General features: G+C 40.4%; 1 protein-coding gene and 1 pseudogene across 2 annotated transcripts; one reads left to right on the top strand and one right to left on the bottom strand.

The window, feature by feature from the left end:
* The first annotated feature begins 77 nt into the window (after positions 1–77).
* On the top strand, positions 78–17,454 carry LOC115841155 (arylamine N-acetyltransferase 1). Of its 2 annotated transcripts, XM_030834887.3 has the most exons (4): positions 78–128; positions 4,040–4,324; positions 14,031–14,109; positions 16,577–17,454. In XM_030834887.3, the coding sequence occupies exon 4, from the start codon at positions 16,582–16,584 to the stop codon at positions 17,452–17,454; it is 873 nt and encodes a 290-aa protein (XP_030690747.2). In that variant the 5' UTR covers positions 78–128; positions 4,040–4,324; positions 14,031–14,109; positions 16,577–16,581. The 2 variants fall into 2 exon arrangements, with proteins under 2 accessions (XP_030690747.2, XP_060147550.1); XM_060291567.1 differs by lacking the exon at positions 4,040–4,324 and having other exon boundaries at positions 85–128.
* LOC115841144 (protocadherin beta-2-like) lies at positions 3,364–6,542 on the bottom strand (annotated as a pseudogene).
* Positions 17,455–20,781: the final 3,327 nt, after the last annotated feature.

Genomic DNA, 20,781 nt, shown 5'->3' with positions numbered 1-20,781 from the left:
TGGTGATTCTAACAAGATTCAAGGGGTGGAGCAGTTTGCAAACCAATGAGGTCTCTTCCTGGGCTTGTCCAGGAAGTGGGAGGATGGCAGTCAGCCCGGTTCCTGGTTGTGGGACCCAGGGGAGCTCGGTAAGTGACGTGTTATGCTTTGAAATTGGGGTTTAATCCTATTTCAAATGTGAGTCCAGGAGACTAGATACTACACACACCCGAATGTCAGGTCCTAAGCCAGTTCAGAAAGTTTGGCTGACATATAACTTGAATCCTTATGCTGTAATTACTGTACAGGATAATGGAGGAGATAACACACCCCAGTTCAAACTGTCGGGGTTGATGCCAAAAGCTCAGCTTCTCTGTACACCGGTGCCAAATCAGATCTTGGAGACAGAGTTTTGGGTGAAGTAGAAGAGGAGAGCTTTATTACTTTGCCAGGCAAAGGGGTACACAAGAGCTCCTGCCTCGAAAAACTATGTGTCCCAACCCAGGAAGATTTGATAAGGAGTTTTATAACTCCTTATCAAAGGAGTTATCAAAGGGTGGGGTTGCAGACAAGATGAGGATGTGTGTAGGGTCTCAGGTGGTAAGTCTTCTAATCTTGATGAGCTTCTCTGGTCCCTTTAATCTTGCTTTGGGTGGTTTCTTGCCTGCCCCTCCCTTGATTAGCAACTGTTTGAGTCTGCCCTCTGGAACTCAGGGAAGGTCATGGAGGCTGTAGTCTTTCTGACAAGAAATCGGGGACAAAAATAAAAGGCCAAGCCTCCATACCTGGGTGCCTCACAGGGCCCTGCTCAGTTTCAGGGTTAGAGTAACAGCCATGTGACATCCCAGGTGTGAGGACTTGGGTAGGTCATTTAAGTATCTCTAAAAGTCAGTTTATCCCTCAGAAGATTGGAGCTAATAAGAGAGCTTACTTTAAAAGTTTGTTGCGAGGATGAAAGTATATAAAATATATCTAATGTGTACAACACGTGATTCAGGGGACAGGATTTCCCTCTTGGATAATTGAAACAGCAATGTCCACCTTCTCTGTCCCCACCTGGGTGTGTCCCAAAGGGCCCAGTTAGTCCTGCAGTCATCAAATTCATGATCACTCCTGCTCCTCCTGCATTAGCTCATCAGAAATTCTCTAATGATCATCCCCAAACTCCAGGGAGGCTGTGTTGTGTTGTCTGCACAGTTCAAGGGAATTCTTGAGGACATTTTATCTTGATGGAAGGAAGACCCTAAGGGGAAGGTCTTCAGGAGCCATAAATGACAAGAACCAGCTCTTTCACTGTCAGGCAGGCTGAGGACACCACTCCCTGAGCACAAATGTTTAGAATTCCACAGGAGAGAGGAGCCTGTGGAGGCTGACAGCCCCAGAGCAAGAGGTCTGTGGGCTCTCCCCTCCGGACTTTGCTCCCTTGCCCTGGCCCGATGCCCACAACAACAACACGCCTGTTGGCTCTTCTTTGATGAACTGACCTTTCCCTTCCCCCAAGTCACAGTTTAGTTCCTCAACCACAAAGTGGCTGACCCTGCCCCCTCTCACTCAGAAGGAAGTTGTTAACTCCAACTATGTATATAGCTGCATCCTGCCCAGAGACTTATTTTGTTTGCCCTTTACATTTTAAATAGTTCAGAGCCAACTTTAAAAATAGGCAGATTTCACCCACAACTCTGAGTTTCTTCTCCTCAAGATGGGGAAAAAAAGAGAAACAAAGAAACATTCAGAACTTCCTGCTGCCTGGGTGTAACTTTTTTTTTTGGCTGTTTTCCATGGGCTTTCTGTGCAGTAAGCACTGTGAAGGACGGTCTGTGGGCACGGCTTGCATGGCAACTTCTCTTGTTTTCATCCAGAAGATCACTGGGCTGGCCACTTGTCCCTGGGGGTGGGTTGGGTTGTGGTGTCCTTGCAGTGAGCCTCGGCACCAAAAAAAGGTAAGTAAAGGGAAGGGATGGGAAGGGAAGGGAAAGGGAAGGAGAGGAAAAGAAAATCACAGCATATAGAATGAAAAGCCACTTAGAAGTACCTCTTAAAATTCTACTATTCATTTGGACAGTTCTAATGCTAGGCATATACCCAATGAATTGAAAACATACAGAAAAAAGTACTTGACCACAAATGTTCTCAGCAGCACTGTTCACAGCAGCCGAAGGTGGAGCGGAACATAGAGACAGGACGTAGACTGGTGGTTGCCAGAGGCTGGAGGAAATGGGGAGTAACTGCTTCATGAGTTTGGGGTTTTACTGGGGGTAGTGAGATATTTTGGAACTAGATAGAAGTCGTGGTTGCGCAAAGTTGTGAATGTACCAAATGACACGGAATTGTTCACTTTAAATGGTTTATTTAGGTCACGTAAATTTCACATCAATTTTTATAAATCTGTTGTCATGACAGATATGCTGGCAATAGGTACAGAAAGTTCCACCTCTGTCCAAACGTGTATTTATGCTGCTTGTAGCCCTGAGTGTGTCATCAGCATTTCACTCCCTTCCCTTGGGCCCTCATTTTAGTTCCTGAAGGATAAAACAGAGGACTCCATTCCTTCCCTCAAAAGGAGTTTTTTTTGTTTTTGTTTTTTTAATATTAACTCCCTAGTACTTCTGTCCCAGAGACTTATTTTGTTTGGCTTTTCTATCTTCAGCTGAGCAGCTGTGTTCCCTCTGGGCCTGCTTGGTAGTCCTCACAATACCTGCCTGACTCTGAGAGCTTTAGCTCAGAGGCCTGGCTGAGCTGCAGGCCTTCAGTACATAAAGCCCTATTGTCCAATGGCCTCTGAGTAGGGCTAGCCTAGCAGCTCCCTTTCCAGCCAGAAATCAAGCAGATGCCCACCTGCCCTGGGGTCAGGGAGGGTTGTAGTGTCAATCCAGTGGGATGCCATATCCTTCACTGAGACAGAGAAAAGGAAAAAGAAGGAAAAGTATAGGAAATAAAACACAAACACCATACACACACACAAAGAAAAGCCACTCACTAGCACTCCTTAAGCCTCTTTTATTCAGTCGTGCCAGAAGTTCAGGAAGTAGGTATAGAAGATTTCATCTCAGTCCATAACTGTACTTGTGGTGGCAGCATCTCAGGGGTGAACTACCTCTGGATCAACCTGTTTTTAATTCTTCTATTTTAGGCTTTTGCTTACAACTTTATTTGGGGAACGAATAAGGGTTTCTTTAGTTGAAAAATAAAATAATAAAAATGAAATAAGATAAGATAAAATAAAATAGAAAAACACTGCTGTACATGAAAGAGGTAGAGACCCTAGACTGGGAGCTGGACAATGAGTTCTTCATATTGACCTGCTCTCCAGGGCTACATCAAAAAGGTAATTTGTAACTGAAGTACCATGTCACTTAGGGATAAATCAAAGCAGCCAGTTGACTATTTTTTTTTTTTTGTTCAAAATGCCTATGTTTAATTTTTTTTCTCAGTCATCCATCATAAATACACTTTAGGCAAATTTAAGAGTAATCTGACCTACAGTTTTTGTCCATTTTTAGCCAATATAAGCATATACAGTGTTGAAATATTAATTGCAAATGTCAAAACAGAAAATGAAGTATATGTGTAAGTTTTATTTGAGTACTAAGCCCCTACAGGATGATACACCTTAAAATGGTACATATTAAAACATTTTTAGTTATCCACTTCATTAACCACAGACAAAGCTGCTTTAGGAGTATTATAAAGAATATTACCTGACTATATTCAATAGGGTAAATTATTAATATTGGTGGTTCAGAACTCTCTCTACATTGCTTTGGATAGAATTTGAAATGACGACCTTAAAAAACCTATTTGAAATCATCATTAAAAGATAATGCATTTATTTTTACTCACCTATTAGAAAAAGAAAGAGGCATTAATACTGGATTGAAAAGGTAGGAAGCAGATGAAAAAAGAACATGCAGGGTTAACTAGACAGAAAGTAAAATCAAGATATAAACAAAATACTATATCAACTCAAGAGCCTTGACTTAAAGCATTCGTAGCCAGACAACTTTCTGATTCTTCTATTAATGAAACCTACGCTATTCTTGGAATTGCCTTTTTGCACTAGTCCTGCCCAGTGTCTTGAACCAGACCACTAGGGAGAATCCGCTTCAAGAAGTTAAACTCATTTAACCCGGAGCCTCCCGTCAGACACACCTCGTACTGGTAGCTCTGGGACAGGGTCCCCGTGCCGCTGACGTCCACCAGGTGGCCTGGAAAGTGGCCCTCGGGCACCGAGCAGCGACTCACCGAGGCCGCCACGCCCCTCCTGCACAGCCGCACCGCGACGAACACCAGTACCGAGAAGAGGAAGAGCGACGACACCGACGCCAAGGCGACCACCAGATAGACGGTGAGCAGGGTGGCCGGGGCCGCGTCCGCCGCTTCCGCTTCAGGGGCCGGCAGGTAGGGCCGCGAGAAGCCGTCCACCAGCAGCACGTACAGCGTGACGCTGGCCGAGAACGGAGGCTCGCCGTTGTCCTTGACCAGCACCACCAGCCTGTGCTTGGCCGCGTCGCGCTCGCTCAGCAGCCGGGCCGTGCGCACCTCGCCGTTGTGCGCCCACACGCCGAACAGCCCGGGCTCCGTGGCCTTGAGCAGCTGGTACGACAGCCAGGCGTTCTGGCCCGAGTCGCCGTCCACCGCCACCACCTTGGTCACCAGGTACCCCGCCTCGGCCGCCCTGGGCACCAGCTCGGTGCAGGGCGCCGAGGCGTTCTGCAGCGGGTACAGCACGAAGGGCGCGTTGTCGTTGTTGTCCGCCACGAGCACGCGCACCAGCGCCTGGCTGCTGAGCGCGGGCGAGCCGCGGTCCGCGGCGCCCACGCGGAACTCGAACGCCCGCAGGGCCTCGTAGTCCAGGGACCTCAGGGCGAACAGGTGGCCGTTGTCCGGGTTCATGGACACCAGGGAGGCCAGGGGCACGTGCGCGTCGAGGGGCGGCAGCAGCGAGTAGGTGACCTGGGCGTTGGCGCCCGCGTCTCTGTCTGTGGCGCGGACGCTGCCAATGTGCAGGGCGGGGCTGTTGTTCTCGCGGACGGACAGGGTGTAGGAGGTCTGGGTGAAGGCGGGGGCGTTGTCGTTGACATCGGACACCAGCATGGTTATGTTGTGCTGGGTTTTCAGTCTCGGTGTCCCCATATCTGTGACGGTGATGGTGATGTTATATTCGGATCTTGTTTCTCGGTCCAGGGCTGTGTTTGTGACTAAACTGTAAAAATTCTCAACAGAGGGTTTAAGAATGAAGGGAACATCATTTTGGATGGAGCAAACCATCCTTCCATTGTCTCCAGAGTCAGGATCTGAAACGCTGAATACAGCAATTACAGTCTCCTGCAAGGTTTCTGGGATCTCAGTGATAAGCGTTGGCATGGTCAGTTCCGGCGGGTTGTCATTCAAATCCATCACTTGGACAAACACCACAAAACTGCCAGAAAGGCCCCCACCATCTGTCGCCTGAATATTTAATGTATAAGTCTGAATAGATTCAAAATCCAGTTCCTGTGTTAAAAGGAGTTCTCCCGATTTTGCATTTATTCCAAATGTTTTCCGAATATCCTCAGATGCTTGGGAAAGTACGTAAGATATTTCTCCATAGGTTCCAATATCTAAATCTCTGGCAGAGACAATGGCAACCTGGGATCCAATGGGGCTGTTTTCTAGGACATGCGCCTCATAGTGCAGCTTTGCAAAGTCGGGGGCATTATCATTGATGTCTAAGACTTCAATGCGGATTAGGGCGGTCCCAGACCTGGGTGGAATTCCGCCATCCAGCGCTGTGACGGTTAATCTGATCTCAGGCTGTTCCTCTCTATCCAGTGCTTTGTCCAGCACCAGCTGTGGTAATATTGTGCCGTCGGAACTGTCTTGTAATTTAAGATGGAAGTGGGAATTGGGGCTGACTGTGTAACTTTGGAGACTGTTGCTTCCTACATCTAAGTCCTGGGCAAGCTCTATTAGGAAAGTAGTTCCAGGAGTGATACTTTCTGAAATTTTCAATATTATTTCTTTGTCTAGGAAAACTGGAGAATGATCATTTATGTCCCTAATCCGTAGCTCAGCCTGGAAAAACTTCAAGGGATTTTCCAGTAACATCTGGAAAGGTAGTACACAGGGCTCGGTAGGGCCACACAGCTCCTCCCGGTCCAGTTTCTCACTTAACAACAAATCCCCGGTCTGCCTATCAAAATGCAAACGCATTTTTTTCCCTTTGGAAACGACCCCGGGGGGCCCGAGCAGCTAGATCATCTACCTCCAACCCCAAGTCTTTCAACAGATTGGCCACAAAGGAGCCACTGTCCATTTCCTCGGCCACTGAATAACGCCTAGGCTCAGAACCAGCCTGAGCTATGCCCAGCCAAACAAAGAATATCAAGACTTGCCTTTGTTTCAGAAAGCATTTCTTCCTCTCTCCTGCCTCCATCGCTCTCTCGTCTCCCAGCAAACTTGACCCAGCTCGGATTCACGTTGTCGCTGATCTATCTCCCAGTATCACTCAGACACTGGGATAAGTGGAGATGCCTATGGCCCTGATTTCCCGGAGCAACTGCCTTAGAAAGCCTCCTTTTCCTGCTTGCTTCTTTAGCAGAGCATCTAGCTAGAGGAACCGCCAGTTGACTATTGACCATTCAACAAAATAACAAGAATTCATTTGGTGACAGAAGAAGTCTCTTTTGCCTGACTTTCAAGGCCCTCTGGAAGTTTCCTCATCCCTTACATCTTACCTTTCTTTCACACAGCTCTCCAAAATGACCACTGGTATGACTTGTCAGGTTCCCCAGATTTAGACGCTGAGGCCAGGACCATGTGCAAGTGGCTTATGATGTGCTCCTGGGAGAACTCCAGTGTCAGCCTGAATGTGAATTATAACTCAAAGTCTTTCCAGACTCAAGGCAAGGCAGCTGAGTTTTCAGAACCTCTCACCAGTAAGTCACTGATGCAGGGCTGCCCTGGCAGGACATGAAGTCCCTGGCACTTCCAATTTTCACATAGGAAGGCAAAGCAGCTCCAGGAACCCCCAAGAAGTCTTCCAAAGAGTCCACAATGCAGCTCCTTGAGCACAAGGACACAGAAGCCATGCTAGTCAGAGGCAAAGTGGTCAAACACATCTAAAGGTTTCTGGGTGGCTTAAAGACAGCATTCTCCCCACATTAGCCTCAGTCCTGAATCCTCACCAATGCCATGTGCCCTCTCAACGTACCCTGAGCGTGCTCTGTTCTTTACCCTCTGTACCTGAGGCAGAAATCTATAGGTCTGATGGCTTCCATTACATCACATTTTAAAAATGTTTTTAAACTACTTTAGCCAAATTCTCATAACATTTCTACTCTTTGTTCTATATTAAAAGGAAACAATTCCTTATATATAGTTCTGTATCCACCTTTGATTTCTTTCTTGAATATAAGTTTACAGGTGAGATGTCTGGCTGTAGTGGAGCTTGGACTCCTCAATCTTTCCAGTGAATACGAGGGAAGATGACTGATGACAAGAGATACTTTAATGGCTGATCTTCTATATATCGGTGGTTCTTCTTCCTTTCCAGTGACACCATACATTAAGAACACTGCGTTATTTTTCTACCCCAATATCCCCAATTATACTTTACACATAAAGGAAGACCATGTGTTACCATTACATATTGGTCTTTGCTATGTTTGGTAATTCTTGTAGTAGCAATCAGGGACATAGAACATGATTCACCCCTCCTAACTGATCCTAGGGCAAATAATCATCTGACTGGTTCCTTCTGAGCCCCCTTGTGCTGGCTTCCACAACCTCCAGGCTCAGAACCCATCAGTGTTGCTGTCATTTCCTGTGGTTGCACTTGCTACACCCTCCCCTGTGCAACTCAGATGCCCACTTTACTCTTCAGTTCTTTCCCTTCTGTTTTGTGATTTTTAGGTACTTTTCACAACTCATGTAACACTAAACTATCTTTTTGTTTTCAAAGGAAGTCACAGTATACATTTTACTATCTCTTCTATTATTTCTAGAGTTCAGTCCAGGAGAAAGGAATTTCTGAGACTTCTGAATTAAAATTGAACATCAACTTGCTTTCATTTGCTTAGAAATGTTTTAAGTGCCTTTCTGGGATTTCTCAGTAGATGCTCTAAGTGTGTTCTTTATATATCCCTTGAGTCTTCTCTAATATTAATCATGAAGCTGAAAGGAAAGGATATATCTGCACAGAAATGCTATATATCAAGAAATAAGGCTAGTTGTGTTTTCAGTTAGCTATTTTCCTGGCAACTGTTTCTAAGTTTTGCTAGTATTTCACTGTGAATCACAACTTTAGTCATAGCAATTTCTTTTGTTTAATCACAGAATACTCAAGTAATATTTGGTTACTCTTTCTGATTTACTTCACTCTGTATGACAGACTCTACGTCTATCCACATCTCTACAAATGACCCAATTTTGTTCCTTTCTATGGCTGAATAATATTCCATTGTATATATGTACCATATCTTTTTTTTTTTTTTGGAGTACACAGACCTCTCACTGCTGTGGCCTCCCCCATTGGGGAGCACAGGCTCTGAATGCACAGGCTCAGTGGCCATGGCTCAAGGGCCCAGCCACTCCACGGCATGTGGGATCTTCCCAGACTGGGGCACGAACCCATGTCCCCTGCATCGGCAGGCGGACTCCCAACCACTGTGCCACCAGGGTAGCCCTGTGTACCACATCTTTACCCCTTCATCTGTCGATGGACATTTAGGTTAATTCCATCTCCTGGCTATGGTAAATAAGGCTGCAATAAACATTGGGGTGCCTGTGTCTTTTGAAGTATGGTTTTCTCAGGGCATATGCCCAGTAATGGGACTGTGGGGTCATATGGTAGTTTATTTTTAGTTTTTTAAGGAACCTCCATACTGTTCTCCATAGTGGCTGTATCAATTCACATTCACACCAACAGTGCAAGAGTGTTCCTTTTCTCCACACCCTCTCCAGCATTTATTGTTTATAGATTCTTTTGATGATGGCCATTCTGACCACTGTGAGGTGATATGTCATTGTAGTTTTGATCAACATTTCTCTAAAAATTATTGAGCATCTTTTCATGTGCCTCTTGGCCATCTGTGTGTCTTATTTGGAGAAATGTCTACTTAGGTCTTCTGCCCATTTTTTGACTGGGTTGTTTCTTGTTTTTGGATATTGAGGTACATGAGCCCTTTGTATATTTTGGAGATTAATCCCATGTCAGTTGCTTCATTTGCAAATATTTTCTCCCATTCTGAGGGTTGTCTTTTTATCTCATTTATGGTTTTCTTTGCTGTGCAAAAGGTTTTAAGTTTAATTAGGTCCCATTTGAGTTTTTTTTTTTTTAACATCTTTATTGGAGTATAATTGCTTTACAATGGTGTGTTAGTTTCTGCTGTATAACAAAGTGAATCAGTTATACATATACATATGTTCCCATATCTCTTCCCTCTTGTGTCTCCCTCCCTCTCACCCTCCCTATCCCACCCCTCTAGGTGGTCACAAAGCACCGAGCTGATCTCCCTGTGCTATGTGGCTGCTTCCCACTAGCTATCTAGTTTACGTTTGGTAGTGTATATATGTCCATGCCACTCTCTCACTTTGTCACAGCTTACCCTTCCCCCTCCCCATATTTCCATTACTCTAGGAGGTGGGTCAAAATGGATCTTGCTGTGATTTATGTCATAGAGTGTTCTGCCTATATTTTCCTCTAAGAGTTTTACACTTTCTGACTTTATATGTAGGTCTTTAATCCATTTTTAGTTTATTTCTGTGTATGGTGTTAGGGAGTGTTCTAATTTCATTCTTCTACATGTAGCTGTCCAGTTTTCCCAGTACCACTTATTGAAGAGGCTGTCTTTTCTCCATTGTATATTCTTTCTTCTTTGTTATAGACCATAGGTGCATGAGTTTATCTCTGGGCTTGCTATCCTGTTCCATTGCTCTATATTTCTGTTTGTGTGTCATTACCATATTGTATTGATTACTGTAGCTTTGTAGTATAGTCTGAAGTCCAGGAGCCTGATTCCTCTAGCTCCATTTTTCTCTCTCAAGATTGCTTTGACTATTCAGAGTCTTTTTTGTTTCCATACAAATTGTAAAATAGTTTGTTCTAATTCTGTGGAAAATGCCATTGGTAATTTAATAGGGATTGCATTGAATCTGTAGACTGCTATGGGTAGTATAGTCATTTTCACAATATTGATTCCTTCAATCCAAGAAAATGGTATATCTCTCCATCTGTTTGTGTCATCTTTAATTTCTTTCATCAGTATCTTGTAGTTTTCTGAGTACAGGTTTTTGCCTCCTTAGGTAGGTTTATTCCTAGGTATTTTATTCTTTTGGTTGCAGTGGTAAATGGGATTGTTTCCTTAATTTCTTTTTCTGATCTTTCATTGTTAGTGTATAGGTATGCAAGATAGTTCTGTGTATTAATTTTGTGCCCTGAAACTTTACTAAATTCATTGATTAGCTCTAGAAGATTTCTGGTGGCATCTTTAGGATTTTCTATGTATAGTAGAATGCCATCTGCAAACCGTGAGCATTTTACTTCATTTCCAATTTGTATTCCTTTTATTTCTTTTTCTTCTATGATTCTCATGGCTAGGACTTCCAAAACTATGTTGAATAATAGTGGCAAGAGTGGACACCCTTGTCTTGTCCCTGATCTTAGAGGAAATGCTTTCAGTTTTTCACCATTGAGAATAATGTTTGCTATGGGTTTGTCATATATGGCCTTTATTATGTTGAGGTAGTTTCCCTGTATGCTCACTTTCTGGAGAGTTTTTATCATAAATTAGTCTTGAATTTTGTCAAAAGCTTTTCCAGCATCTATTGAAAGGATCATATGTTTTTTATTCTTCAATTTGTTAATATGGTGTGATTCGTGTATATTGAAGAATCCTGGCATCCCTTGGATAAATTCCACTTGATCATGGTGTATGATGCTTTTAATGTGTTGTTGGATTTGGTTTGCTAATATTGAGGATCTTTGTGTCTATATTCATCAGTAATATTGGTCTGTAGGTTTTTTGTGATATCTTTGTCTGGTATTGGTGTCAGGGTAATGGTGGCCTCGTAGAATGAGTTTGGAAGTATTCCACCCTCTGCAATTTTTTTGGAAGAGTTTTGAGAAGGATGGGTGTTAGCTCTTCTCTAAATGTTTGATAGAATCCTCCCATGAAGGCTTCTGGTTCTGGACCTTTGTTTGTTGGAAGATTTTTAGTCACAGTTTCAATTTCTTTACTTGTGATTGGTCTGTTCATATTTTCTATTTCTTCTGGTTCAGTCTTGGAAGGTTGTACTTTTCTAAGAATTTGTCCATTTCTTCCAGGTTGTCCATTTTATTGGCATATAATTGCTTGTAGTAGTCTCTTCCAATCCTTTGTATTTCTATGGTGTCAGTTGTAACTTCTCGTTTTTCATTCCTAATTTAGTTGATTTGAGTCTTCTCCCTTTTTTTCTTGAGTCTGGCTAAAGGTTTATCACTTTTGTTTATCTTCTCAAAGAACCAGCTTTTAGTTTTATTGACTGTTGCTATTGTTTTCTTTGTGACATTAAGAAAGAATTAGGTTTTTAATTCCCACAAAACACCTTTCAGCATGCTTAACTTTCTGATAACACCCTCACCTGCACCAGTTTTGTTTTGGGGGTTTGTTTTTATTGTTTGTTTTTAGATCCAAAGAACATGAAAATCCTTTTTTGACAAGGCTTAGAAAGCTGACAGTATCTCTTTTTTCCTCCCTCTATATGAAGAATGTATTTAAATGAATGTTGGTCAGTAAGACATTTGTCAGCTATGGGTATTGGGTGCTTAACTGTCTAATGTTACCATTTGAATATTGTATATGATTGTAAGGCTTATGTCACTAAAGATTTTTATTCTGATTTTTCATGATCAAAATTCATATGATATTGTATAGACATGCTTTGTAGTGAACTATAGTAGCAATAATTTCTGTACATGATCTAGGATTTATTCCAGCATTTCTTTTCCTTTTTTTTTTAAAACAAAATATTTTATTTAAATTAATAAATGATGGAAATAGAAAAGTCTACATAAAGATTTTAGAAGGAGAACTTACAGGACACAAATTTGTGATTCATTAGATGAGACACTTGGATGTGATTCCTAAAGCTTTTATTGAGCATTGCCAAATTTGTAAGCTTCATAGGGATGGACATTATATTTATAAATGCCCTTCTATAAGGGTTACTGTAGATGTGAAATTCTTGACCTTAATATCATCTTTGAAAATATTAAATTGAAAATTCTGTTAACTTATATTTTAAGAATAGGCATATTGTATTACTGCAAGAGATTTGATTTTCAGCAGAGTGCAAAGTTCTTTCAAATGCACATGTCTTTTTTTTTCTAATTTCATTTTGTTTTAAAGCACTTTTTAAGTGTAGTTTTCTCATTTAGTAAATGTTGTCTAATTGAACAAAAGAGAAAGACAATAGAAATACATAGCTTATCACCATTAACCTATGGGTGGGATTCTTTGTACCATGTCACCTCAGGCCATGTCATCTTACCAATAGTAATGCACCACTGTTACAATTAGTGTCCATACTAGATTAGAACTCTGGTAACAGGGGACAGAAATTTTTTTCTACATAGGATTTTACAAAATACAGACTTTTGGGGGTGGGGTGCTCACCTTACCAGAGAGTCAAAAGATAGCCTAATCCTCACCAGTGTCATGTGCCCACTCAAGGTACACTGAACATGCTCTGTTCTTTATCCTCTGTACCTGAGGCAGAGGTCAATAGGTCTAATGGCTTTCACTTAAGTCACACTTTTTAAATGTTTTAAAATTACTTCAGCCATTATTCTCATAACTTTTCTACTCTATTCTATAATAAAAGGAGTCAATTCTGCCTTTCTCTTCCTTAGTTTTTCATTTTGATTTACATCTTCACAGGCTGATGGAGAGGTAACACTATTAGAATATATACATATATATATATTTTTTCTATTATCCTTTTTGAGTTTTATCTTTTCCTTCAGAAATACCAATTATCTTTATATTGGATTGTCTTTGACTGGTTTTATGTCTATTAACTTTTCTCTAACTCTTTAATGGCTTTATCTCTTCATTAAAACCATTGAGTATTAAGTTTTTCTACATAAGTCATTTGATATTATGCTATATATATATAGTTCATAATTACTTATATATTATCTTTGTTGTTATTCTTAATTAGTTTCCTAAGTTATAAATAGTTCTTTTGATAATGCTGTGTTATTTTATCACCTCATTTTTTTGGCTTTTTGGTATGAGTCCATTTTAAATGTTCTATATCTTCAAGTACCTGTGAAGAATATCTTTCCATTGTTCAGTTTATGTTTCTTCTTGAGCTTGTTGTCATTTCCCCCTATCTTTTGTGTATTATGTCCTTTTCTTCTGATCCCCGTCTCATAGTATATTTGCATTCTGTTTTTTCATCATATTCATGCATGTATAGTTCTGTCTCCATCTTTTATTTGTTTCTTGAATGAAATGTGACTGGTGAGATGTCTGGCTGGAGTGGACCTTGTACTCTGCAATCTTTCCAGTGGAGATGAGGGAAGATGACTGAAGACAAGAGATATTTTGATGGCTGGTCTTCTGTATGGATGGTTCTTCATCCTTTCTGGTGACACCATACACTAAGAATATTGCCTTATTTTTCTGCTCCAACATCCCCAATTATACTTTACACCTAAAGGAAGACAGGTGCTACCATTACATAGTTGTCTTTTCTGTGTTTGGTAAATCTTGTAGTAGCAATCAGGGGCCTGAGACAGGGTTCACCCCTCCTTGCTGATTGTATGACAAATATTCATCTGGTCTGTTGTGTCTGAGCCCCCTGCTGGTGACTTCCACAGTGTCCAGTCTTAGAACCCACCCGTTTTGCTCCCATCTCCCATCATTGTACATTCACTTCTCTTCTCTGTGCAACCCAAATGGCCATTTTACTCCTGTTTTGTGATTTTAAAATACTCTTCATATTCATGTCCCAATTAGAACTACTGTCCTTGTTTTCAAGAAAGAATATGATATATTTAAAACTTTTTTCTTTTATTTCTACAGAGTGAACTAAGAAGAAGAACTATCCTAAGTCTTCTGAATTAAAACTGAGACTCAATCTACATTGAACTTCCTCAGAAAGGTATGCTTTTCTGAGACATCTCAGCTGGATCCCTAAGTGTGTTCACTCTCCCTCCTTTTATTCTTTTCTTACATTTATGATCAAGGAAAATGAAATGGTATATCAGTGCACATCTAAATTACAAGTCAATATATAAACTTTGCAGTGTTTTCACCCAGTTTTATCCTGACAACTACTTTCTAGTGCCTCCATATTTCACCTTCTATCATAACTTCAGTAGTACAAAATCTCTTATATTTAGTCATGGAATATGCAGATATAATTTGGTTATAACATGTTGCTTGCATCCAGACCCTGGCTTCTTCTCAATGAACTTGAAGCTACTAAATTCTAAAGTAACATAATATTTTTTTAACATCTTTATTGGAGTATAATTGCTTTACATTGTTCTGTTAGTTTCTGCTGTATAACAAAGTGAATCAACTATATGTACACATATATCCCCATATCCCCTCCAGAGGAGCAAAGAAAAATCTTTAAAATCAAAAGATAGCTTTAAAAAATATACATTAATTTCCAAATAAAAAGATGTTGGTTAACTCAGAAATGAAATGGCCAGGCAGTTACAAATCATATTGCTTTTGTTCCACATCACCTGCCCTCCTTACTTACCCAGCACTGATTCTGGATACAGAAGCAGAAGAGGGTCTGTGGTGGTCTGGCTAAGTACCAGTTGTTCTCTTGGTGTCTGAGTCGTAGAGTTTTTGGCTTGTGCTGATGCATGTAAAGATGAGAAGAAATGAAATAAGCTTAAGAGATTTGGAGGAGATCAGATTGCAGACATCAAGAATAGAAAAAGTTGAAACACTAGCAAAATGGGAAGAATAACTGATCAAAAAAGAGAATTAGGTGAATCTGAAAGAAATGACATTAAGAAGGACAACAGGGATACATAACTTATCACCATTAACCTAGGGGCAGGGCCTTTTGTAACCTCTTACCTCAGGCCATGTCATCTTATCAATGGTAATGCACCACTGTTACAATCAGTGTTCACACTGGATTATGACTCTGGTATCAGGGGACAGAAACATTTCCTATATGAGATTTTACAAAATAAGGACTACTTTTTTTTTTTCTGGTTCACCTTACCATAAAGTCAAGATATGGCTTAAAACTTGATTGTTGTCTTTTCTCATCTTTCCTTTTCCTGCTTTTCATTCCTCAACTCAATAAATTCTTTGTTGATATTATTCTTCAGCAAGTTCTCCTAGTAGATTTGAGCAAATATCCTACCAGGTTCTGGCCCTGCAGTAGAAGCATCTGCTTAGGTTTCAGCAAAAGTTCCTCAACAGAGTCTCATTGAACTGACTTGGACCACATGCCATCCACACACAAAACACTGGTCCTAGAGCAAATGTGCTTTGAATTGCGCCTACCTGGGTCATATGTCTATTCATTCAGCTCAGTATGTACAGCTCACTCTCCATACAAGCCAGACATAACAATTTGATGATGGTGCATTTTGCCCAAACTGCAGCCTTCCCCTACTGCCCTTCTCACAGTGATTACTCATCTCCGAGTAAAAGACAAAAGGTCAGATCTCATCTCAATCCATGCTTCCACTTACTCCCTCTGCTCCCTTCATCTTGTCTTCCTTGAACGTTCTTTGGAAACTCTAGGCAGGTTCCAGTTTAGGGCTTTTTTTTTTTTAACCCTCTGGTCCTTCTTCCTAAATTGTCCTCCCACATTTGTGGACATGGCTCATTCTCTCACATCCTTAAAGTCATAGTGAAGCTTCCTCTGCCCACCTTATTGGAAACTGAAGCTCTCTCTGTGCACATCTTATCTACCTTCTTTGCTTTATTTTCCCCAGAATACTTATCACTATCTAAGAAATTGCATGTTTTTAAAATTCATTTAATTCACTGTGTCATACCAGACCCCACTAAATTGTAAGATTCTTTAAGATAAGCAACCACTAGGTCAGTAACATATACATAATAGATTTTCAGTAAACTATTTATTGAATAAATCAGTTTGTGAATGAATATGAATCTTTGAGTGGGGAAATTTGTGTAAGGTTCAGCTGAAGAAGATATTGAGTTGGTCAAGTACCATGAATGAAAGTACTATATTATAATTCTCCTGTTTGTATTAGAAACTGTTTGTAAACTCTATTTTAATTGATAGCAACTTGTACCTCTCCTTATTCATCACCAAAAAAACCACATGTAAGCTCTTTATCATTTTACTCATCACTTCATCTGGATTTCCAACTTCTCATGTTCAAAACATGGAAGAAGTGATAATACTTTTCTTTCAGGGTTACTCGCACCATTAACTGAACTTATGCATGTGAAAGCCACTAATACACTAAAAGCACACACACAAAAAGGCTTATAATTACAATTATTTATAACCATTGTTTGTGTTTACATGTTTAAAATACATTTGTTATCATTAGGCTAATCAAAGAAATTCAAGTAAAAAAGGAATATTTTTGTTTCGTTTTCCTTGCCTTAAGGAATCATGAACATTGAAGCATATTTTGAAAGAATTGGTTATAAGCACTATAGGAACAAGTTGGACTTGGAAACATTAACTGACATTCTTCAGCACCAGATCCGAGCCATTCCCTTTGAGAACCTTAACATCCATTGTGGGGAAGCCATGGAATTGGGCTTAGAGGCCACTTTTGATCAAATTGTGAGGAGGAACCGAGGTGGGTGGTGTCTCCAAGTCAATCATCTTCTGTACTGGGCTCTGACCACAATTGGTTTTGAGACCACTATATTGGGAGGGGATGTATACAACACTCCAGCAAACAAATATAGCAATGCCATGATTCACCTCCTGCTGAAGGTGACCATTGATGGCAGGAACTACATAGCTGATGCTGGATTTGGACGCTCTTACCAGATGTGGCAGCCTCTAGAGTTAATTTCTGGGAAGGATCAGCCCCAGGTGCCTTGCACCTTCTGCTTGACAGAAGAGAGAGGAATCTGGTACCTAGACCAAATCAGAAGAGAGCAGTATATCCCAAACCAAGAATTTCTTAATTCTGAGCTCCTGGAAAAGAATAAATATCGGAAAATCTACTCTTTTACTCTTGAACCTCGAACAATTGATGACTTTGAGTCTGTGAATATATACCTTCAGGAATCTCCAGCATCTGTCTTTACAAGCAAGTCATTTTGTTCCTTGCAGACCCCAGAAGGTGTTCACTGTTTAGTGGGCTTCACCCTCACCTACAGGAGATTCAATTATAAGGACAATACAGATTTGGTAGAGTTTAACACACTGAATGAAGAAGAAGTAAAAGAAAATCTAAAAAATATATTTAATATTTCCTTGGAGAAAAAGCTTGTCCCCAAACATGGTGATAAATTTTTTACCATATAGAGTAAGCAATAAAAATGGTCTCAGTATTACTTCTGGTGCTGTAACTTTTTATTATAAAAAAGTTTAAACGTCTATAAAAGTAGAGAGAATGAAATAATAAACCTGCATTTGTTTATCACTCAGTTTATCAGCTATAAACTAGAGGCCTATCATATTTTCTCAATGCTCCCAAATTATATTGAAGAAAATGCTAGATATCAAATCATTTCACCTTTAAAAATGTCAGCATATATAATTAGATAACATTTAAAAAAACATAACCATATATTTTTTCAAAAATAATAATAGCAAAGATGTTTTAATGATGGCCTATGGTTTTCTTGAGGAAAAAGTGATTTATGCTAGAAAACTTTCCACATTGGTTAATGTTGAATTCATACAACATGTTTACCTATAATTCAGTAACTAGAACCTTGAGGGAAACTTTTTTATTAAATTCTACCAGTGTATATCCAATGTCATATTTGTGCAGAAATACCACATGTATAATGGGATTATAATTCAACCAAAAGAAAGAGACATGACATTCCTTCCAAATAACCTAATATTTCTCAAGACAAAGTGTAAACCAATACTTGTTAGCATGTGATCAAGTACCAAGAGAGGGACACAACTAATAATTTCTTACATGGCTCTTTTTGCAACCACAGTTCTTCAAGTACCATTTTTCTTAATATGGGAACACTACTATTTATAATTTTCAAATTTTGGAACTCAGTATTTTTGCTTAAAAGTAATAAGTACTGCAAATTTAAAAATACTTATTATCTAAAAACTTCATATTGGAAAAGTATGTTAAAACATGTTGGCCAATACAATATCAGTCATAAAATTTTTGTTCGGCATAGTTAGGTTATTATGGGGTTTCTTTTTTTTTTTTTTCCCCTGCAGTAGAGTCTTTCTTGAATCCTCGTTCTTATCTCCCAGTTCTATTCTTTTACTTCCTTTTACACTTTGTTGTAAGAGAAAGAGTATGTGCTTCAAAGTATACAGTTCTGAGTTCAAATCCTGTGGACACCAGGTGAATTAATTGATGAATCTGTGGCTCCCATTCCTCAGGTATAAAATGGGGACAATACCTATATGAATAAGTGCCTAACCGAAAGCACCATCTTCCTTCCCTCTCATTGGCCTTGTTCAGCTCTGCTGCTATCTTGCAGCATGGTTAGGTCATGTATGGTACTGTTGGACAGAAAGAATTTTCTCACATTCTGAAAAGACAATGCCAAGGGAGGAGATGTAAGCAAGAGATACATTCCAGATCAAAATGTGGCTCAAGAGAGGACCTTCAAAATGGCGGAGGACTCAAATATTAAGGTCACCTCCCCACAAATACATCAAAAATATATCTATATATGGAACAACTCCTACAGAACACCTACTGAACACTGACAGAAGATCTCAGACTTCCCAAAAGGCAAGGAAATCCCCACGTACCTGGCCGTGTGGCTGACAGGGACTTGGTGCTCCAGCAGGATGTCAGGCCTGAACCTCTGAGGTGGGAGAGCCAAGTTCAGGACGTGGGACCAGCAGAGACATCTTGACCATACGTAATATCAATCACCGAGAGTTCCCCAAAGATCTCCATCTCAACACTAAGAAACAACTCCACTCAATGACCAGCAAGCTGCAGTGCTGGACACCCCATGACAAACAACCAGCAAGGAACACAAACACATCCATTAGCAGAGAGACTGCCTAAAATCATAAGAAGTTCACAGACACCCCAAAACACACCACCAGACATAGTCCTGCCCACCAGACAGACAAGATGCAGCCTCATCCACCAAAACACAGGCACCAGTCCCCTCCAATGGGAAGCCTACACAACCCACTGAACCAACCTTACCCACTGGGGACAGACAGAAAAACAACACGAACTACAAACCTGCAGTCTGCGCAAAGGAATACACAATAAGTTAAGCAAAATGAGAAGAGAAATACGCAGCAGATGAAAGAGCAAGGTAAAAACCCACCAGACCAAACAAATGGAGAAGAAATAGGAAATCTACCTGAAAAAGAATTCAGAGTAATGATAGTAAAGATGATCCAAAATCTTGGAAATAGAATGCAGAAAACACAAGAAACGTTTAACAAGGACCTAGAAGAACTAAAGAGCAAACAAACAATGATGAACAACACAATAAATGAAATGAAAAATCCTCTAGAAGGAATCAATAGCAGGATAAATGAAGCAGAAGAACGGATAAGTGACTTGGAAGATAAAATAGTGGAAATAACTACCACAGAGCAGAATAAAGTAAAACGAATGAAAAAAATTGAGGACAGTATCAGAGACCTCAGGGACAACATTAAATGCCACAACATTCGTATTATAGGGGTCCCAGAAGAAGAAGAGAAACAGAAAGGGACTAAGAAAATTTTTGAAGAGATTATAGTTGAAAACTTCCCTAATATGGGAAAGGAAATAGTTAATGAAGTCCAGGAAGCACAGAGAGTCCCTTACAGGATAAATCCAAGGAGAAACATGCCAAGACACATATTAATCAAATTATCTAAAATTAAATAAAAAGAAAACATATTAAAAGTAACAAGGGAAAAACAATAAATAACACACAAGCGAATGCCCATAAGGTTAACAGCTGATCTTTCAGCAGAAACTGAGCAAGCCAGAAGAGAGTGGCAGGACATATTTAAAGTGATGAAGGAGAAAAACCACAACCAAGGTTACTCTAACTGCAAGGATCTCATTCAGATTTGATGGAGAAATTAAAACCTTTATAGACAAGCAAAAGCTGAGAGAGTTCAGCACCATAAAACCAGCTTTACAACAAATGCTAAAGGAACTTCTCTAGGCAAGAAACACAAGAGAAGGAAAAGACCTACAAGAACAAACCCAAAACAATTAAGAAAATGGGGTCATGAAGAACCTAGGGGTAAAGCAGGAATAAAGACGCAGACCTCTTAGAGAACGGACTTGAGGTTATGGGGAGGGGGAAGGGTGAGCTGTGACAGGGCGAGAGAGAGTCATGGGCATATACACACTAACAAACGCAGTAAGGTAGATAGCTAGTGGGAAGCAGCCGCATGGCACAGGGATATTGGCTCAGTGCTTTGTGACAGCCTGGAGGGGTGGGATGGGGAGGGTGGGAGGGAGGGAGACGCAACAGGGAAGACATATGGGAACATAGGTTTATGTATGACTGATTCACTTTGTTATAAAGCAGAAACTAACACACCATTGTAAAGCAATTATACCCCAATAAAGATGTTAAAAAAAAAAAAAAAAAAGAAAATGGGAATAGGAACATACATATTGATAATTACCTTAAATGTAAATGGACTAAATGCTCCCACCAAAAGACA

Source organism: Globicephala melas, chromosome 21 (assembly GCF_963455315.2).
Source record: "Globicephala melas chromosome 21, mGloMel1.2, whole genome shotgun sequence".
Lineage (NCBI taxonomy): Eukaryota > Metazoa > Chordata > Mammalia > Artiodactyla > Delphinidae > Globicephala > Globicephala melas.
Note: the sequence above shows the minus strand (reverse complement) of the source record. Positions and strands in the feature narration are given on the sequence as shown.

Coding starts and splice junctions, on each gene's coding strand:
- LOC115841155 (XM_030834887.3), top strand. CDS start 16,582: ATGAACATTGAAGCATATTTTGAAAGAATTGGTTATAAGCACTATAGG.